General features: G+C 46.8%; 1 protein-coding gene across 5 annotated transcripts in view; it reads right to left on the reverse strand.

The window, feature by feature from the left end:
- Window positions 1–21,742, reverse strand: part of LOC121289177 (pre-B-cell leukemia transcription factor 1-like) — a 549,225-nt gene that overhangs the window by 75,535 nt on the left and 451,948 nt on the right. For 3 of the 5 annotated variants that reach the window (XM_041208357.1, XM_041208356.1, XM_041208354.1), the window contains exons 4-6: window positions 21,030–21,220; window positions 10,439–10,574; window positions 8,513–8,672 (exon numbers count right to left, since the gene is read on the reverse strand). In XM_041208357.1, the coding sequence (XP_041064291.1) occupies window positions 8,513–8,672; window positions 10,439–10,574; window positions 21,030–21,220 (487 nt within the window). Of the gene's footprint in view, window positions 1–8,506; window positions 8,673–10,438; window positions 10,575–21,029; window positions 21,221–21,742 lie in introns of all 5 variants that reach the window. The other 2 variants (XM_041208358.1, XM_041208355.1) reach the window with 2 other exon arrangements.

Consider the following 21,742-nt stretch of genomic DNA (forward strand, 5'->3'; position numbering starts at 1 on the left):
CACAAACGTGGACAGTTATACAATCTCAATACATATACACACACAGAGACACACACACATACACAAATGTGCCTGTACAGTATGTGCGCACACACACACACAAACACAGACACACCACACATGCCCAAACTCAGAGACACACACACACACACACACACACACAAACACACAGAGGCGCAAACATACCCATGTAGACACATAATTACATATACATCCAGTAAGAACCACATCTACACACAGACACAATTACAGATGCAAAAATATATTCATATCCCTACAATGCTTGCACACATACACACCCACACACGCATATATATATATTATGATGACCCATGTGTTTTGGGATGCATGTATTTTTGTTTTGTGCCATGTCCCTTTAAAATTAAACTAGATTGGGGAGTATTCTGAAAGACAATTAATTGGTTTCCTGATTACGACATCATTCAACTCCAAGAAATACCCATGTGTCTTGGAGTTGCCATGGAGATGAACAGATAAGAAGCAAAGGGTAAATAAAAAGCTAACTGCAGTGGGGTTGGGTTTCAATCTGTGTTTTCTGTTTGATTGTTCAGGCACACTGAGAATTCAGGTGAAAGAAAACAAGCAAGTTTCTCTTCAAAAGGAACAATTTTCTGTTTGGCAATCTTTGAACAGATCCTGGTGTTGAGCCAGGTCTCTGAAAATAGAGCTGAAACTGTGTTTCTGTATGTGTTATGCCGATGGAAAGAACAGAAAGTGAAAACAGGAAGAGTGAGGGATTGTGGGTTGGACAATTCCCATTGTTTCTGTCTCAGTGTTGCTAGAACCCACTGGACCATTTCAAGGGAGTGGAAACAGGAGTCTCTGGGGATTCTGTGCTATCAGTACTGTCATGACCCAAGTGGGAGAGGGTTTGTGTGTGCCTGTGTGTGTATGTTGTAGGGGGGGAGGTGTTGTATTTGTGTGTCCGTATTCATAGATGTGCGCCTTGTTGGTGGCAAGCTTGGAGCTTTAGATGGAATATGGCAGCTGGTGAACGCAACTCAAGGGCCAAAACAATTTAGAGGGAAGTGAGTAATCCCACAAAACTGAAGTTGAATTGGAAAGGCTGTGCAATTGCATGTGGTCCCACATTTGTGTGGAAAATAATGTGAGCGCTTGTAACTACACGGGGCATATCCTTGTTATATCAGCTACTTAAAGTGAAATTTACCTTTTTATTTGAAATATCCTTCACCTGCTAATTAACATTTGAATTCTGTCGATTTCAGTTGGTTTGTTACAGTACAAGTTTTACAAAGTGAAATCTTGTCTATCGGTTTTCTTTTCATTGGCTCCCTGAAGATTCCTTTCCTATAAAAGTTATTGTTCTCCATGGGGATCATGACAATACACACACTGACACAATCACACCAAGCCACCAACACAACCGCAAATACAAATACATACATGTTCACATAGACATAGTTACACACAGACACGGTCACACCTATAAATGATGGAGTGGACATTCTGGATCAACTGGAATTTGCTTTTTGCCTAAATCAGGGCCGGATTACGTTTGGAATTTCTTTCACTCTCTTCCCCGTCTCTGTATCACATCATATCTGGAGTAGTAAACCAGCTATAATGAGACACAGCCCACAAACGGCTGGAAAGAACTCTGATTCCAAGTTGGTGTAGGCTTTGGCATCTTCTGAGAGGCACACTGCCATCAAACATGATAGGTAGAGGAATGGAGGATTTCTGTATGAACAACACATCCCGAAAGCTGTGGGCAGCTCCGCCGAGGCAGGCGGACTTTAGCTGACCTGGCAATCTTGCTCTGTGGCTGTTTTGCCTTCAACAACCTAAAAGGTCCATGTGTATAAAACACACAACAAAAATCGAAGGAAGGTCAACGTCTGGACATCGTAACATGGCCGCTCCGGGTAGCCGCTGGAATGGCACCTCCCTGTCAACATGGTGTCTTCATGGAAACCCAAGGGTGGGGGAAGGGGCCACAACTGTTGGGCGCTTACCATTGCAGGATGGCACAGGAGAGCACCTTGTTAAGGAGGCCGTTGAGGCAGGAGCGCTGCCAAATCCGTGCAGATGTGTCAGCGCTCAAATACCCACACACTGACATCAATGTGTCCACACACATGCATGTGTGCACATTAATGAACCGATTTAAAAGCCAGCAAAAGACACGCACACTCACAAACACATACACACACACACACACACACACACTCACACTCACACACACAAAGCACAAGAAGCATTTAAATTCCATCAAGACCTAGAACGGCGGCAGGAAAACCAGCCAGGCCCCTGCCCCTCGACCACCATTGCAACAACCATCATGCTCACTCTTAATTTGCCTTTAAGCACAGCTCCAGAAACCCAGTGAATGCACAGGACGTTAAGTTAACGCCTAATCGGGTGCGCCTTGTTCATTCTTTGTCTTTTTTTTTTGGTTTTTGTTCTCCCCTGTTGTCACTGAACCATCAGCATGGAAAACAAGCCAACAATAAAGCAGGAACCTCTTATATCCCCATTCCCTCCACCACCCCCTGCCAGCCCCAGTTCCCCCCCACACCTGCACAGCTATGCCACTAGTGCTGCTTTGGCAGTCAGAGGCTAGGTACTAAAGACAAAAAAGAGCCGCGGCCCTCAGCAATCCCCCACCCAACCCTCACGCCACTCTCCATGCCTTTAAAGCTATCCTTGAAACCTAATCCTTTGATAAAGTTTTGATCACCTGTCCCAATATCTCCTTACGTGGCTCAGTGTCAAGCTTAATTTGATCACACTTCTGTGATAATTGCACTATACAAATGTAAGTTGTTGTTGAGAAAATAGGAGTAAGACAGGTAGTGAGACAAAGGGGGGGATTGAAGTTGACAGGTGAGAGAAGATCACAGGACCATTCAGAAGTGTCAGAGAAATGCTAACAGAACCTCCTTGGACACGAGGGCAGCGTTCATGTCCTTAGGGTTGCTCACGCTTCCTGGAGACAGTTGTAGTGATGGACGAGACATGGGCGTTCCATCTGGAGATCACCTCGAGATTGAGGTCGAGAAGGGCAGCAGATGAGCTGCAGGTTTGCATCCATCCATCCCTCTGGTAAAGCTTGTGTCGTCTATGGCAATCGAGTGCAGGTGGTGGGTCTGGCTCCAAATAAAGCACGGATGTAGCATTGGCTCAATGTCAGTTCGTAGGACTCTGCCCATAGCATTCATGGCCAAGGTTTGGGTTTACCGCTCTTCCCAAGAATATGGGGTTAGGGTTAAGGTTAGGATTAGCCATGGCACAGACATTAATCTAAAAGCTTCCATCAGCTTCCTCATGTCCACAGTTGAATCACCAACTATTTGTTGCAGAGTTATAGTGAGTGGTGAATAAAATATTTCTAAAGCACTGGTCAGACCTTAGCTAGGGCTTTGCATTCAACTATGGACATCACACACTTTAGGAATGATGTCAAGGTCTTAGAGAGGGCACACAGGAAATGTAGCAGGGATGAGAGTCTAAAATATGTGGACATATGTGAGAAGCTGGTTTGCTGCACAGAAGATTATGGGGAGATTCAAGAGGGGTGTTCAAAATGATGATGGGTTTTGGAAGAATCAATCAGGATAAAATATTCCTAAAGGCAGGAGGGCAATAACCAGAGGGCATGGAGTGAAGATTATTGATTCAAGAACTTGCAGGGAGATGAGAAGAATACTTTTACACAGCAAGCTTTTATGATCTGGAAAGTATTGCCTAAAAGTGTGTAGGGGGTGGTTGGGGGCGGAGGGGTGGATTTAAGGGTAACTTTCAAAAGGGAATTGGATATGTTTTTGAACAGAGGAATAAACAGAGCCATGAGGAAAGAGAAGGGAGTTGTAACTAATTAACAGGAAGTTATGTCCAACTTCAATGAAACACTAGGTCAGTCTCAGCTGGAATATTGTGCCTAATTCTGGGCACTATACTTTAGAAGAGCATTAAGGCTTTGGAGAGGGTGCAGAAGAGATTTACTGGAATAGTTCCAGGGATGGCAATGATATGGTTTAACTGGAGAATCTGAGATTGTTCTTCACAGAGCAGAGAAGACTCAGATGAGAGTTGATAGGTGCTTAAAGTCATGAAGGTTTTTGATGGGATAAATAAAGGGGAACTGTTTCCAATGGCTGAATGAGAGGGCACAACTTTATGGTAATTGATAAAAAAAACCCAGAGGTGACATGAGGAAAAACTTTAGACAACGAATGGTTAGGATTTGAAATGATAGGGTTCTGGATTCAGATTCAACAAGGAGCCTTCAAAAAGGAATTGGATTCATGTTTGAAGGAGAAGAATTGCAAAGGTATGGAGCAAGAGTGGGGCTAACCAGATTGCTCTTTGAAAGAGCCAACACAGACGAAATGGGTGGGTTGGTCTCCTTCTATGCTGTACAATTCTACAAATTGGATAGCTCTTTCAAAGAGCTAGCATAGGCATGATGGGAAGAATAGCCTCCTTCAGTGCTGGCTACAATATGTTTTAATGAAATTCCTGGCCATAGCATTTTAGGATGTCCTCAGAATACACTTGGTTTCGCAAATCATGAAATCATGATTTTCTGTAGTGCAGCGATTGTTATGCATGCAAATAGAGCAACCCACTTTATACTGCAAGGCCCCACATACAGTGAGGAGGAGAACCAGTTACACTGCTTCTCATGGCGTTGGCTGGGGAAATAAACATAGGTCTGGAGAATTCCCAATTCTTTGTGGGAGCAGAATGGGCAGATAGCCTTTGTACGATACCATACACTCAACATTACATGCTCAAGTCCTGGATTGAGGTTGAACTCAGGGATATCGTTGCAGGAGTTCCTCAGAGCCATGTCCTTTGGCCAGCCATCTCCTGCTCCTTTCCCAGTGACTTTCACTCCAGGGGTTGTTTGCTGATGATTCGGCAATGTTCAGCTCTAACCTCTGATACTGAAGCAGCCAGTATCAGCCCACAGCAGGAACTGGACAACGTCCAAGCTCGAGGTGGCAAGTGGCAGATAATATTCTCACGATAAAGAGCTGGTTAATAATCATCTCCGACAACAATGCAGCCCAACCATCTGCTCTTGGCATACAACAGCATCGCTGTCCCTCCGACACCCTGGCCCCTCACCCTGCCCATGGACATCTTAGGGCTCATGGGTCTCACAAGAATCAGCACGTCAACAAGATTGCTACCAGAGCTGGGCAGAGGCTAGGTCCTTAAGAGATGATTGAATCGTCTTCTGACCCTCTAAAAACCTGCTCACCTGCACAGCTCAAATCAGGAGCATACCGTAATGCTCATCACTGCTCTCAATGAGGATAGGCACCACAACACACTGGAGGCCCTACACCGCTACACGCCTAAGCAGCCCTAGGCTGGCCTCAGCATCCTGAAACAGTCTGATGCAGGTCAGATACCCATTTACTCCGGCTCTCACCTGATAACAGTTTGCTGAGGGGAAGTGTGATAGCAGATGCAGAAAGAGTCCCTCATTCCCTCTGGGATTGCCCCGGAATTATGGTTTGTGCCTTGATCAGGGGCGTGACAAATTCCACCAATTCTGCTTCACTGGAATGCCTGTCTTTCCTTACGTCCTGGCGGCAGTTTATGGCCTGGCCTGGGGGTTCCTCCATGTGGGCTCGGCAATGCCAATCGATTCCAGTTACAAGTGCAGGTACCTGGTTCCAGTGAGCTAATGCCCATATTCCTGGGATTTGGAACAGCTTCACAGAATGGTGAAGTGTCCTCAGAGTGACACCCAGGAGCCCTATGCCCCAAGTATCATTCGGGGTATGTTCGACAGGCAAGTGTGAGCCTGGAAATCAACTCCCTTCCTGCCAACTTGCTCCTCACAGCACCCTCCGAGATACCACAACCTCAGGTCAAATGTAATTGCTGTCTTTGAGCCCTTGTTAGATATTAGTGTCAATTAGAAGTGGGGCTTCAACTCTACAGCCTGCTGCACACAGAAGGCTTCACCCTTGCAGCTGAGCATGGCAACATCTGTTCAAATTATGCCTCTTTCTTAAGTAAGCAAGAAACCCGATGAGAGCCCTCCCTGTAATTTGTCCTTTCTAATAACATGCTGTTGCTGTGTCTTTCTGATACTTTGACAAACAGACATAACTTCTGAACTTGACACACATACTCATTCCTGTACATATTATTCTGATGAAGATGAAAGAGAGGACCATGTAGACATGTAGAGTGAAGAAGTCCAGGTCCAAATGCAGCAAGACCTGGACAATGTCCAGGCTTGGGCTGACAAGTGGCAAGTAACATTCGGCTACACAAGTGCCAGGCAATGACCACCCCAACAAGAGAGAATCCAATCATCGCCCCTTGACATTCAACAGCATTAACATTGCTGAATCCCCCAATATCAACATCCTCGAGTTACCATTGACCAGAAACTGAACTGGACTAGATATATAAATACTGTGGCTACAAGAGCAGGTCAGAGGCTGGGAATCCTGTGGTGAATAACTCACCTCCTGACTCCTCAAAGCCTGTCCACTATCTACAAGGCACAAGTCAGGAGTGTGATGGAATACTCCCCACTTGCCTGGATGAGTGCAGCTCCAACAACACTCAAGAAGCTTGACGCCATCCAAGATAAAGCAGCCCACTTGATTAGCACCCCAACCACAAACATTCACTCCCTCCACCACTGACGGTCAGTAGTAGCAGTGTGTACCATCTACAAGATGCACTGCAAGAATTCATCAAGGCTCCTTAGACAGCATCTTCCAAACTAATGACCACTACCATCTAGAAGGACAAGGGCAGCAGACACTTGGGAACACCACCACCTGGAAGTTCCCCTCCAAGCCACTCACCATCCTGACTTGGAAATATATCGTCACTCCATCACTGTCGCTGAGTCAAAATCCTAGAACTCTCTTCCTAACAGCACTGTGGGTGTACCTACACCACAGGGACTGCAGTAGTTCAAGAAGGCAGCTCACCACCACCTTCTCAAGGGCAATTATCGATGGGCGATAAATGCTGGCCTAGCCAGTGATGCCCACATCCCATAAACAAGTAAAAAAAAAACATGTTGACTTCTCAAGCTGGTTGATCAGAGGTTCTGTGTTGTAATCCTTGTGTATGTAGATGATGCCACTCCATGAGCTGGGATGACAGTTGTTTATGACATGTTCCAACAGCAGGAGAGTTTCTTTACAAATGAAGAACATCCGTGTCAGGAGCACCAGAGTTTGTTGGAGACAATAAGCAAAGCAACAACCATGTTGGAGAAATACTGGGTGGTGTCAAAAGACTGAGGCTGCAGATTGGACAGGAGCATTGTCAATGGTCCGAGGAGAGATAAGAACGATGAATAATGCTTGTGAGTACCCATTTCGAGACTTGTAATCCAGACCACGGCTCTACTGAATACTGAGGGATGCTTGCATTGTCTGCAGAACCCTCCTATAGATGAAATGTTGAACTGAGGCTGTTCAGGGGTATGTTGAAGATTTTAAGAGAACATGGAGTTCAGCATTCCTCAACGACCAGCACCAAAAACAGATTAACTGGTTATCCATCTCATTAGTATTTGAGGGAGGGTCTTGCTGTTCTCAACATGGTTGTTCATTTTGCTACCATTAAACCACTGGATCTCAAAATGTGAAAAGCACACTGACAGGTGCTCCATCAATACAGGCCTTTCTTGCGATGAGGCAGCGAAAATGTTGTCTCTTCTCTTTGGTCTGTCACTTCTAGGCCTGCAGAGATCGCAGATGCCTCCACGTCTCATTGAAGGCTCCCTGAACCCTGTCCACAAAGTGTAGCTGAAGACTGACCACCAAGAATTTACCAGATAAGGGCAACGTTCAATGAGTATGCGAACAGCACGGTAACATTGCAGGTATTGGGTCTAATTTCAGGCAATGCTAACCAATGACTGGGAAAGCAGCATAAGTTTTGGTAGCTGTGCAGGGGGAATCTATGACCCTTTGCCCACAACCCCCTCCCCGCCCCCAACCCTGTCCTAATATCATCGAGGCTTATTAATCCATAACCAGGTACCATTTAATTTAAATGCCAACCACCAAATTACAACTGTGCACAAGCTGAAAGGTCACTTAACATTGTAGTGACTTTCTATCTGTGTCTAATGAAACACATACTGGTGTGAGGCTGTGCAGCCAATTGATCTAGTCTCATGACACGCTCTTAGCTTCTCATCTTTGGAGTTGAGATGCCAAGTCCCCACTATCTATTGGAGAAGATAATTCCAATGTTTCCCATGACCAAAGTCTTATGGGCCACATTCATTCTTGTCCAACCATGAATCCCCAAGGTGCTTAGACCATTGTGGGGACGAAACTGCTTGGCGCAACGATTTCCTGTGTGGCCCCAGGAAGTAATACGAGGCATCCTACAATGACAATTGACCTTTCAGCTTCTCCATAATCACAATGAGAGGCAGGTGGAGATGTCCTTGAAGAGTTGTTCGAATTGAGAGATCCGATTAGTGTCTGGCTGTGCAAAGTGGCCCATAAACACTCACCAGTGGAGTTGGGAGTGGACGGGGAGTTGGCTTGGCTTCCTTGAGCTGTCGCGTTTGTCGCAGTTACCGCTGTTTTGGCAGCGTACAGATTTGCCTCCTCCTGGAACTTGCCTATGTTTTTCTTGTACCGGATTCGCTTGTTACCAAACCAGTTTGATACCTGCCGATGAGGGGTGGGTAGGGAGGAGGGGGGAGGGGTTTGGAAAGAAACAAAAAGGAAGAGCCATCAGTATGCGGGTGGTAAGCGGACACACTGAGGTACAGGGCGCGCCATTCACAAAGGGTAATCTATAGGTTTTTTCATGGCAGTACAACATCAAGGTTTTTGAACCTAATCTTTTGCCTTTGATATATGGCCCGTTCATCTGGGGATACTATTGGGTGGTTCAGCTTGTTTCATCTGGGCCGTTGACCACAACAAAACTCTTCGGGGATCCCAGTTCCAATAACTATTTCTGACAATATTTTACCCATAATGTCCATTTACCTGCATTTGGGAACTACTTCATTGGGACAACTGGACACCCGCTCTGACAATTACCTGGTGTGGACTTCTTTTGGTCGGCCACTATAACTTTGGGGGAAGACCACTGAAGGGTCTGAGAAAATTCACAGCAACAGTCTATCATGGTCAGGACTGAGCATCTCATTGCGTGACTCTGACCAGGGTTTATTGCAAATGTGAAGGACTGTAATGGAGCTATGGTAACAGCTTACTGTGCAATCCCACTACTCAATTATCTTATTACATCAAGGAAGGCCATAATGTTCTGGCCAGCATTTATCTCTCAACCAACATCACTCAAACATTATCACATTGCAGTTCGGGGGAGTTTGCCATGCTTAAATCGCCTGATGCATTTCCTGTATTAAATCAGCGGCTACACTTCAAAAGTATTGCCGAAAAGAGAGACATGTTGCTGAAGCTTTTCATCTTGCACTCATCAGGACAAATGGCAAGAATGCCAAATTTCAAACAGTTAGAACAATTTATACTACACGAGAAACTGATTGGTTGGCAAGTCATGGCTCATTTACATTTGCTAGAAGTGACATACATTCATACTCAGCGACCCATTCTCTGCAGACAAAAGGAATATGTTCAAGCCTTGCACCTTATTTGAATTGCCCGGGAGCTTATGGAGCCCGTTGCTTTCTCCATGGCAAAGTCTTGGCCAATCACGGTCAATTTCTCAAGCAGCTGTGGAAGCTCAATCGTTGAAAATGTTCAAGACAGAAATCGATAATAACATCAAGGGATGTGGGAATAGTGTGAGAAAGTGGCATTGAGATGGATGATCCGCCATGATCTAAATGAACGGCGGAACAGGCTTGATGGGCCAAATTGCCTACCCCTATGCTCCTATGTTCCTATTTCCGATTACCACAGGACATCCCAAAGCCCTTTCCAGCCAATGATGTGCTTTTGAAGTACAGAGTCACTGTTTCAATGCAGAAAAGGTGCCAGCCAATTATACGCACAGCAAGATCCCAGAAAAAGCAATGTGAGAAATGATGCATTAGAGTGATGTTGGCCAAGGGATAAATGTGGTTCAAGATGCTGGGGTGGGGGGGAGGGGGGTGCTCCCCTGCTCTTCTTCGAGATAGTGGCACGGGATCATTTCCACCCGGCCGGGAGGGGCAGACAGGGACACAATTTAACACCTCATCTGAGAGATGGGACCATCAACAGCACGGCAGTCCCTTGGTGCTGCACTGGAGTGTCAGCCCCAGGTTATATCCTTAAGTTTCTTGACTGGGACTTAAACCCACAACTTTCTGGCTTAGAGGCGGGAATGCTTCCAATGGGACCAAGGCTCAGGCAGAGATGTGAGATTACAGTTCTAAACCTTTACAGTGCTACTATCAGAGGAGGGGGCTTCTACTTGTGGTTACTCACCCTTTAAATGAAGAAGCTTCCCTTACCTGTGCCACTGTGATGCTACATTTTTTTGCCAGTTCTTCCTTGGCCTCCTCGCTGGGATAGGGGTTGCTGAGATGAGAGTAGAAATACTCATTGAGGATCTCTGTCGCCTGCTTGCTGAAGTTCCGCCTTTTCCTCCTGAAAGTAAAAACATTTCAAAAAAGAAAAGCAAGCGGGGAAGCCATGTTGCCTATTAACCCCTGTTCTACATCTCTGAAATCACTGTATCAGCCTCCTATCCCCACACCCCCGCACCCCTCGCTCCCACAACGTACGGCAGCTCTCTTTAAACCCCCACTCAGCTGCCTCTGGTGCAACTGAGCTACCTCCAAACTCGCTCTGAGCATTCCCCTACCCTCGGGAACTCTCTCCAACAGAGGTATTTAACATTTACATTTATTTAACTCGCAATTATTAGGTGGCAGCACCACTTCAGTACGTCCCTGGCCTGAGACGGTGAGTGATGGTGGCCATTCAGGGGGACTGCTGACAGACCCGTCCTATACTAACCCCCACGTGGTCACTTTGCAGCTTGGACCAGCAGATAAGCAAGACAGAGTCGGAACACTGGACGATTTTCTCATTCTATTTTACCCTTCCAGAGATCCAATGTGATGGTCCTCAAAGCTTCCCAAGCTCAGCGCATTTGGGAGATCAAACCCTGCCCCGCACGTCGTGTGTGAGTTACCAGTGGCACCACAATTGGGATCGAGGCGACAATTCCTCCTCCCGTGTAGTGACGGACTACAGAGAGTCGGCAATGGTGGTTAGATTTTCCCCTTGCTGCTCAGTGCTGGGACTTTCCCAATCTGTTGGCACCAACATGGGAAGCTGAGGTGGCTGCGCCACGATGACTTGAGGAGTTAGACACAGTAGGTCTCAGTTACACATACAGCCATGATAAATTTGTTACAATATAATGAAACGCTGGCCCAACCCTGCTAGAAGCAATTTGGAATGGCTGTAGATCAAGAGTTAAGTAGGAGCCTTCGTAATCCTGCCCTTGTTACCCTTGTATTTTAGAAGGGTTAACACAATGGTGCAGTTGCAGGTAATTATCAAAGGTCAGGTGCTTATTCCTGGGAGTGCATTGGGCTTGGGGCACCCAAAATGTTGCTGCCCACACCTAACTCACACCAAATCACATTCATGCATTATCCCTGTCCTTGCTGACCTATGTTTGCGCACAGTTAAGCAATGCCTCTATTTTAAAATTCTCATCCCTGTGTTCAAATCCCTCCATGGCCTCGCCACCTTCCGATCAACTCCACCAGTCCCTCCAAGGTTTATGGCCTCTTGAACATTCCCAATTTCAATCACTCCACCATCACAGCCTGCCGCAGTGCTCCATCTAATTTGCCACATGGCACAAAATAAAAATTCAAACCGTTTACACTTTCCAAAACAAATATTCAAGGGAATGTTAGCCTTCAGCTATCTAAGCCCTATGCTCTGGACTTGCGTCCCTAAACATCTTCACCTCCCTCCTTTGGAGACACATTAAGCTTTTGATCGCCCGTCTTAATATTTCTTCATGTGGCTTGGTGTCAAATATTATCCGATGCTCTTTTGTTGCACCTTTGGCCTCCTACTTCAGGAACTCTAAATAAATGGAGGTTGTTGTTGTTGTGGTGATGTAGCAGTGCAGGATAAATAGTCGAGTGCATTCTTCAGACAACCTCGATTCAGCAAGTGAGGCAAATAGAATGACAAGAAGATGAATAGCAAATGAGATGTTATTCTGATGAGTGCAAAAGTACTGGGAGAATGAAGAAGCAAGATAGGCCTTCAGTGAATGAGCAGAATTAGCACAGAGAGACAGAAAGGGAAGTTGAGACTGACAACTTCATCACTTGCACTGTCAAAACAATGCAAAATGAAAGTGGTAAGTGTTGGGATAATACCGCCATTCTGTGCTCAAAGATACACCACTTTGTGAGAGGGTTGCAATAGTAGCTGGTGGTTTTTGTAACTGGCACTCCCCTGCACACAAACCTCCTCTGCTGAGAGTGTAGAATTAGCTCCAGCAATCTTACCAGCGATTGACAAGCCGGGGGAATATATTCCCTTCTTTCCTCGGTAGAGAAATAGCCTGTCACACATCTCCAACATTCTGTACGTTGGCTCACTCTTTGGACTGCCACACCCAGGATTCCAAGGGCTACCATGCCCTGCCATGGTCAGCTGCCGCTGGCTTTGTATCAAAATGCCTCAGTCACTGGCATGTTGATCTCTGACTCAGCAAGTTGCAGTTTCCAGCCCCACTCGAGTAAATTGAACCCCAGAGGCAGATTGACTGCCCTAGGGCAGTAGTGAGGGAATGCTGCTTTGACGGATGTTGCTCCTTCAAGCGAGGTGTGAAACCGAGGACATCTTTGTCTGTTTTGATGGTGCCAGGGAATGTATGAGATTCCCTGGCACTATTCAAAGAAGACCAAGCAAGTTCTCCTGGTATCCTGGAAAATAGCCTTCCCTCAACCAACACCAAGAGAGAAAGAAAACAGTAGAGTGCCCAATCTTCTGTCTCAGTGGAGTTTGTAGCTAGTATCTGTGACACCAGAGCTGTTTATTGTGTCAAAAACTACTGTGAAAATGCAGTAGTCCTGAGTTCTTAATGCCAATGGGTGCAAAGGTCAGGAAACAATAAATCTCCATGCCTTTCTCGATCTAAATGCATTCCTTCAAGGCCTGAAAGGAAGAAAGAGCTGCATTTCCATAGCACCTTTGAAGGCCGCAGGACATCTCAAAGTGCTTTACAGCCAATGGATTAGTTTTGAAATGTAGCCACTATTATAATGTATAAAACGAGGCAACCAACATGCACACAGCAAGATCCCACAATCAGCAATTGATTTAATTTTAGCAATGCTCAACGAGAGAGAGATGTTGATCAGGAGATCAGGCATAGCTCCTCCGCTCTCCTTCAAATTGTCATTTGGTAGTATGGAACTTAAAAATTGCTGAAAAAAGATGTAGGTTGTTGAAGTTTTTTGCCTTGCACTCATCAGGACAATTCGCAAGAATACCAAATTGTAAAGGGAACAGACACTTTACAATTTGGGGTATTCTTGCCAATTGTCCTGATGAATACAAAACAAAATCTTTGATAACGTGTCTTTTTTCAGCAATACATCTTAAAATGTTTCCATGGGATCGTTCACTTCTACCTAGAGACGGTGGAGAGTACCTTGGTTTAGCATCTCATCTGAAAGTCAACACTTCTGACAGTACAGCACTCCCTCACTATTGTACTGGAGTTCAGCCTGGATTATGTGCTGATGTCCCTTTAGTGGCTGAATCCATGAACTTCTGACATAGAGGTAGGAGTCCTAACCACTGAGCGATGGCTGACCAAGTGCTTAGGGAGCTACAAACAATTCTTGGGTTTGATCGTTTTGAAGGAGATGCTGGGAGATTATGTAGGAATATTGAAATCTGGGCCAGGATTTTTAGGATGATGGAGTTTCCTCACCAGCCATCTGAGGAGTCGGCAGAGAACCCCACCAATACTCCCTGCCTGGCAGCCATTTAGCGCTCCAAGTACTAATTGGCTGGAGGCCGGACTTCTGCCCCTCAATCGGGAGGATGCCCCACCTCACATAGTGACAGACAATCTGATTGGCTGGCGGCTCTCTAGTCCCTGTAGCACCAGGAGCTGCAGTGGACAGGACTGGGACTGGAAGTAGTCCCCAGAGCCTAAGTCACAGGGTTCCAGGACCAGGTAAGTTTTGGGGGGGTCTCAGGGCGGGGAGAGTAAGTGAGCCCCAGTGGGGTGGGGGTGTTGGTGGAGTGGCCATGGAGTGGGGGAGGGAGGCAGCCAGACCTTTTGGCAGGGATGCCCGATGTTAAAAGGAGGCAGCCAATGGAGGTGAACCCCCATTCCCCCAACCTCTTCCGCCCGAGGCCTGAGCAGGGTTACCTTTTGGGGCTTCCCCCCATCACCCCCCCAACCCCCGCCCCTGAACTCCTCCTGCTGGCCTGAAAATGGAGGCTGGGCAAGAAACGGCCCTTAAGCGGTCATTAAATGGTCACTTAGGGGCCTCGCGGGTGCAAGAGCGGGCAGACCGGCCTAGGCCTCAACCCTCCATGCCTAAAATTGTGGTGAGATCAGGGCGGGTGGGAGCCTGGTGGGAAGGCCATCCAAGAAATTTTGCCATCACTCCCGCCACTCACTGCCCCCACCCCTCCGACCACCTCCCTCCTCACCCCCCAGCCCCTCCAGCTTACAAACCCACCAGCGCAGGAACGTAAAATTCTGCCCCTGGTGAAATCTGGTGTGGTTGCTGCTGCTTAAATTTAGTGTCTCTGGAATATAATTATCCTGATTCACTCTTTAAAACCTGGGGGCACAGGATGACTGTCCTTTTTCACAGGAGTTTGTTTGAGTGATCATTTTTAATTCAGTTGCTGATATGATTGAGTTGGAATCTACTTTCATCCACTTGTAACTTTGTAAATAGGGTATCCTTGGTTCATCATCTTCCATGCTGGCTTTAGCTGTCAGCCATAGTTCAGTTGGTAGCTTACCCATGAATCACAAGGTTCAGGGTTCAAATCCCACTCCAGAGCTCGTGAACAAAAATCAAGGCTGACGTTCCAGTGTAGTAATGATGGAGTGCTGCACTGCCAGAGGTGCTGCTTTTCGGATGAGAAGTTAAACCAAAGCCTCATTTGGAGGATATAAAAGATGCCACGATGTGAAGAAGGGCAGGGGAGTTCGCTCTGGTCAATATTTATCCCTCAATTAACATCATAAAAAACAGATTATCTGGTCGTTATCACTGTTGTTTGTGGGACCTTGCTGTGTGCAGATTGGCTGCCACGTTTCCTACATTACAACAGCGAGGACAATTCAAAAGTACTTCATTGGCTGTAAAGCACTTTGAGAAGTCCTGTAGTTGTGAAAACCACTGTACAAATGCAAGTCCTTATTTGTTTTAACCACACTTGAGGAATCAATGGGCAGCCTGCTTTGGATATGAGTAGGTAACTGGCTACCCATCACAAGTCACTGCTGCTGTCAGATTGACCAGCACTGACTATTTGATCTAGCAATTAATCAGTGAATGGATACAGGATTTCCAGGTGGCATTTTCACACTCACTGCCTGGTAAAATGTAATTGCTGAAACACTTGATTAACAGAAGGATGGAAAACAATTCAATTACTTTTGTCGCTGTACTGTTGCTCAGTTGCGACTGAGGCTTCCCTGGGGTTGTCTTTTTTTCATGTCAAAATGCTTTTTCAAGGACTCAAGTTGCTGCAGGTAAAGTATCCTTGCGGTTTCTTGCTTCGGAAGAGGCACTGGGTGGTTACATTAATATTACAGTTTCTCTTAATGCTACCCTGATGGTATATTAGAGGCCAAGAGATAAAGTTTATCAGAATTTTATCTGTCCAAAGGAACTAGGGCAGCATGGTGCATTTTGCACTCATTTCCAGTGAGGTTATCAGCAGCGCAAAGGGTTTTGCAGTGTCCCTACCTGCCCTCACCCCCCCTCCCACACCCCTGCACCACCGCCCCGCGGCCGCACCTCCCCCCACCCCCCCCCGCCTCAGCACTCCCTCTGGAGTAAAGAACTTTCTTACCTACTGTTGGTGGGCAGCAGGGAGGGGAGCAGCAGAGGAGTGCAGCTCTCAGGAGGCACTACCACAACACACGGGATGTTCAGGCAGAGGCTGAGTTTCCTCGACACATCGGAGAAACAGTGCTCCAGGAAGATCAGGCTGTCACATCAAACCGAGGCAGCCATCTACAGCCCCTGCGAAGAAGACCTGCTCCCTGCTGAACCTGACGATCAAAGTGACCACCACCCTCACCCTTGTTCGATTCCAATACTTCCAAGGCTCTGCCAGAGACCTATCCAGAGGATCTTGCAGTCAGAAGTAGACAATAGCATGCAACAGGTGAATGATATCTTGTTTGCCAGGGGTGGCAATTGCGCCAACTTTGCCAAAAATGGTGCCAGTTCGAATGAGTGGGTGCTTGGGTTTAGATCCCTGGCTGACTTCCTGTAGGCATGGGGCATCATAGACTGTACACACGTTTCAATGTGGGCCGATCAAGCAGGAGTATTTCTGAACAGTGAGGGATTTCTTTCATTCAATGTGCAGCTGCCATGCAAACTCAAAAAGCTATTTCTGCAGATGTAGGCAGGTTTCCCAGAGAGATTCCATGATGCTCACCCCCTGTGACAGCTCAAACTCCCTGGCATCTTCGGTTCTGCCAGTCAACTTAAGGGGCGATTTTTAGGAGACAAAAGAACGCCCTCTTCAAACTTCACTGGTGACACCCAGCAGAAACGCAATTAATGAAGCCAAGCAGTGCTGCCAAATGGCCACCAAATATGTGATCATAGTGGCCATCAACAAGCTGAAGATGTGTTTCAAGTGCCTGGACAGACCTGGATCGAGCTTTCAGTATGTACCAACCAGGGTCTCAAGGATGGTTACGATGAGCTGCCCTCTGTAAAACTCAGGAAACTTGACACCGTCCAGGACAAAGCAGCCCTGTTTGATTGGCACCCCATCCACAAACATTCGCTCCCTCCACCACCACAGTAGCAGCAGTGTGTACCATCTACAAGATGTACTGCAGAAACTCACCAAGGCTACTTAGACAGCACCTTCCAAACCCACAACTGCTCCCATCTAGAAGGACAAGGGCAGCAGATAGATGGGAACACCACCACCTGGAAGTTCCCCTCCAAGTCACTCACCATCCTGACTTGGAAATATATTGCCGTTCCTTCACTGTTGCTGGGTCAGAATTCTGGATCTCCCTCCCTAACAGCACTGTGGGTGTACCTACACTACATGGACAGCAGCGGTTCAAACGGCAGCTCACCACCACTTTCTCAAGGGCAATTAGGGATAGGCAATAAATGCTGGCCCAGCCAGCGACATCACATCCCAAGAATGAATTTTTTTTTAATTGCACAGCAGTGAGGTTTAGACTTGCAGAAGGAACAGGGGCAGAGTGCATGCTACCTGTGAATGATTCCAGGGAGGAGGAAGAGATCTGACAGAGGTATTCAAAATCGTGAGGGGTCTGGACAGAGCAGATAGTGAGAAACCATTCTCACTTGTGAAAGGATCAAGAACAAGAAGGCACAGAGTTAAAGTAATTGGTAAAACAAGCAAAAGTGATACGAGGAGAAACTTTTTCATGCAGCGAGTGGTTAGGGTCTGGAATGCACTGCCTAAGAGTGTGGTGGAGGAAGATTCAATTGAGGTATTCAATAGGGAATTAGACTGTTCCCTGAAAAAGAAGAATGTGGAGGGTTTCAAGGGGGAATGGAACTAGGTGAATTGCTCATTCGGAGAGCTGATGCAGGCAAGATGGGCCAAATGGCCTCCTTCTGACCTGTAACAATTGTGTGATTCTGTGGTGAGGGTAACACCAGCTGCTCAGCTTGCTGCCCAAGATCCCAAGATTGCCCTTACCAATGCAAGATTCACTTAGGCTGCACCTCTGAACTGATGTTGGAACCAGATGCAATGGCTACCCTTCCTGGGCCTCCCGACGCCATTGACAAAAAGCAGGCCCTACAAAGAACTAACCACCTTCTCCCTATTGGTCCCTGTCAACTCATATCATTCCATTTATCATCAGAAAAGTTAAAAAGGCATCTTGCCACCCAGTGATGAAAAGTGGGCAAGGCGAGAAAGTGATGCAAGGTAATCATATTGATGTAACTAACTTAACCAAATGGAAGGAACTTCACTACAAAACATTTTCTCATATGTCCATGGGCAGAGCCTTGTTAAAAAACTGTCTTCTTCCTTCCCCTATCACTCGCGGCTGGTGCAGCCCCTGTGGTTTTAGCAGAGGTAGAGACAAGTTGCTCCGAATGCTGAGATGCTCTTGGCTGACCTCTGTTGGGTTTTGGGACCTGTGAGGGACCAGGCAAAGACTGCTCCACCTGCACCTGCGTAGGAACGCCCTCAGCCATCAGGACTCGGGGCAGCATGGAGGGGTAATGACTGAGGGGGTGTGCGGTGGGGGATAGCAATGGATGAGAAGAGGGGGCACTTTTAGCAGAATGCCCACTTCCATGCCCCCTTTCACCATGTCTTGCGCCATTCACAGTTCAAGGTTACCACTCAACTGGAGAGCACTTTGCAGCAGACCAGTGCAGCCTTACAAAATCAAGGTTAGAGGTATCTATCCCTCTCTGCAGTCCTGGAGCTTGAATGACCTGTCAGTACATCGCCCGTTCTCTGCTGCTCCTCCTCAATGATTCTCCTCTTCCTCACGAGTTCTCGGAGTTGGGGGTGGGGTGGGGGGGTGGGGGTGGGGGTGCAGCGTCCGTGTCCAGTTGATCAGAGTTTGGAGAGAGCTGTGCCCTCCGGCATGGACTCTCCACTCCTGTCCCCGCCAGCACCACCTGCTCTTGCGCAAGCCTGTGAAGTGTGAGACACCAGGTGAAAACGCAGCTATCTGTCTAACTAACTATGGCGGGAGTATATGAGTTGCAGCACAGTGAGCACAAATCCTGTGACAAATGCCCTCAGAAGGAATCAACTCCTTGGAAGGTTCATCGTCCGTGAGATCCAGAGACAGCAACTGTCCACCTTCATCTGACAGAAAGGAAAGATATGAGGTTGTACTGTTAGGGTAAGCATGCTGCTGATCATTATGAAGATGACCTTATTTCAGAGCTGAAATCAAGTTAACATGACTGAGCACAGTATGACATGTGACTGATATTTTACTTTGTTTCCCAGTAACTTGGAACTCCCCATCTCTGATAATCATGGATTCTGACACTCCACAGGTCTCCAGCACACCCCCCTCTGCTGTTGTTCGCTGGTAAACCTGTGCAGTCCTACCTCTGCTTCTCTCTCTCCCATATTCTGTACTCTCTGTGGGCCTGGAGTCACAAGGAGGGCAGACCAGGTAAGTGATGGACAGATTTCCTTCCCTAAAGGGCATTAGCAAACCAGATGGGTTTTAAAACAACAATTAATGATAGTTGTCATAGTTACTACTAATGAGATGAGCTTTCAATTCCAGGTTTATTAATTGAATTTAAATTCCACCAGCTGCTGCTGGGGTAGGATTTGAACCTGTGTCCCCAAAACATTAAATTGGGTCGCTGAATTACTAGTCCAGTGACATTGTCACTACACCACTGCCTCCCCTCACATTTGGTAAGAGTCACTATCAGGGAGAAGTATGGGATTGCATCAGGCTGAGGGCAATTGGAAGTGGTGGGTGGACAGTCAGCAAGATGAGGAAGTGCATTGAAAGAGAAGGATGGGTATGTTTGCTAGCTCCGAGGACAGATGTGAGCAAGTAAGTTTGACAAGACAGAGTGAGTGAGTGGGGTGATATAGGAAAACAGGTGAATGTGCCAGTGTACTTACCTTTCCTGACCTGGTTAGATTATTAAAGTGTGTCCTGCGCTTAATCCAGGCACAGTGCTCCTGCTGCTACTGACCTCCTGGGTCGCCTCTATCCAGGTCTCCTTTGCAGCAGCAAGCTTTCTCTTGCCATTACTGAGAAAGAGTATCTCTCTCTCAGGCTCCTCAGGGCGCCAGAGTGGCTAAGCATTATTGGACTGTGGCACAGCCTTTGAGTGCCCTGAATCCATTTTCATACCTTGTCTTTGCTTGCTTCCAGCCCTGTACTGCTCCAAATTCAATCTTTGATTTGGCCCTGTAGATACTGTGGTTGAGATCACATCATGCAGGTCCTCAAAATACCCCACTGCCACACAATCAATCCCAAACCCAGAAGTAAAGTTATAATAAGCTGGCTGAGCTACAATGCCAGTGGCAGACACGCTGAACTTACTTTGTGTTCACAATATCAGATCCCCCACTCCCTACCCATCTCCAAGGTAACATCGAGGCTAAAGCATTCATTCATTCATTCCAGAACTGAGGAAGGGTAAGAAATGGGTTGATGACTGGCACTTCTCCCAGAGGCCTTCATCTACACTGCAAGGTCAGACGTATAAGGCGGCAAATCAAGATTATACAGCCTTGCAACTCCAAAGCAAACCTAGATGAGCCAAGGCAAGGCAGATAGAGCCGAGTCAAAGCCAGGTCAGGCAAACCAAACCCCAGTCAAGGCAAAACAAACTGAATTGTGTGATTGTGCTGATTAGACTTGAGTATTAACATAGGTCTTGAAGAGGGTACAGAGTAGATTTACTGGAATTATTCCCAGTGATGAACAACTTCAGTTATGTGGAGAGACTAGAGAAATTCTCCTCCATCCTAATCAATCTCAACAGAGAGGAAGCCACAACCATTGGTCAGCAATAGATTGAAGCCAAGTATGAGAGATTCTCATCCTACAACCTTTCTGTTACCACCTGGAGCACTATCCATGTCCTGGCCAAATTTTATCCAACTCCATGAGGTGAGAGGACACCCACCCCCACTTTCACAGAACCCAGCTACCCCCACACCAATAACCCTCCTTATCGCATGGCTTCTATGTGTCTCTATTCTGTAAGTCATGTAGCAACCTGCTGTCACTAACTCAATGCTCCATTGCAGAGACCTGTTTTTAACAACTCTCCCCCTTTTGTTAAGTTCACTGACTGCATTTAAAGGGTACACATCAAGTCTCTTTACCGTGCATCCAGGAATCGTGAGCGGAGTATCATGACCGCTTCGCACGTGCTCTGTTTGAGTTGCATTTGGATGGAGTTAAACTTGCGGTGGATGATGTTGACCATCCTCTCGATTTCCTTCGGGGAGATGGGCCGCGTCCGGCTCTGCTCCCGCAGTAGGTTCATGACGTGCGTGGTGAACTCATTGCAGGCCTGGAAGAGATGAGGTGAGAAGCAGTGAGAGAACCGATAGAGACACGGGCCCCGATGAAACACTGGACTGAGCTGTCACTGCTACACAGCATCAGACTCTGAGAACACACCCCAAGACCCTCGTCTTCAACAGCTTTTCTTTTTCCATGGCTTTGGTGTACCTGAACACCCTGCTGCCATGGAAACCAATTCCCAAATCTGACCAGTGGGGTAACCAATGCATACAGCTGTAATTCCCTCCTGAAACGTCTCCCCCTCTCTGCTTGTCTCCTCTCCTTTAAGATCATCCTTAAAACTTGCGACTCTTTCCAAGCTTTTAACGCCACCCAATATCTCATGTAATGATATATCTCCTTTAGTGGGTGTGTTTGTTAACGTTCCTGCGAAGCAGCTTAGAATGTTTAGCTGTTTTAAAGGCGCTATATAAATGCAAACAGCTATTGAAACAGATCAATAGAAACGCCCACTGACGTTGTAACGTGTCTTAAGACTATAGTCTGAACTTGATGAGGTCAATGGTAT

The sequence above is a fragment of the Carcharodon carcharias genome, chromosome 16, assembly GCF_017639515.1.
Source record: "Carcharodon carcharias isolate sCarCar2 chromosome 16, sCarCar2.pri, whole genome shotgun sequence".
NCBI classification, from domain to species: domain Eukaryota; kingdom Metazoa; phylum Chordata; class Chondrichthyes; order Lamniformes; family Lamnidae; genus Carcharodon; species Carcharodon carcharias.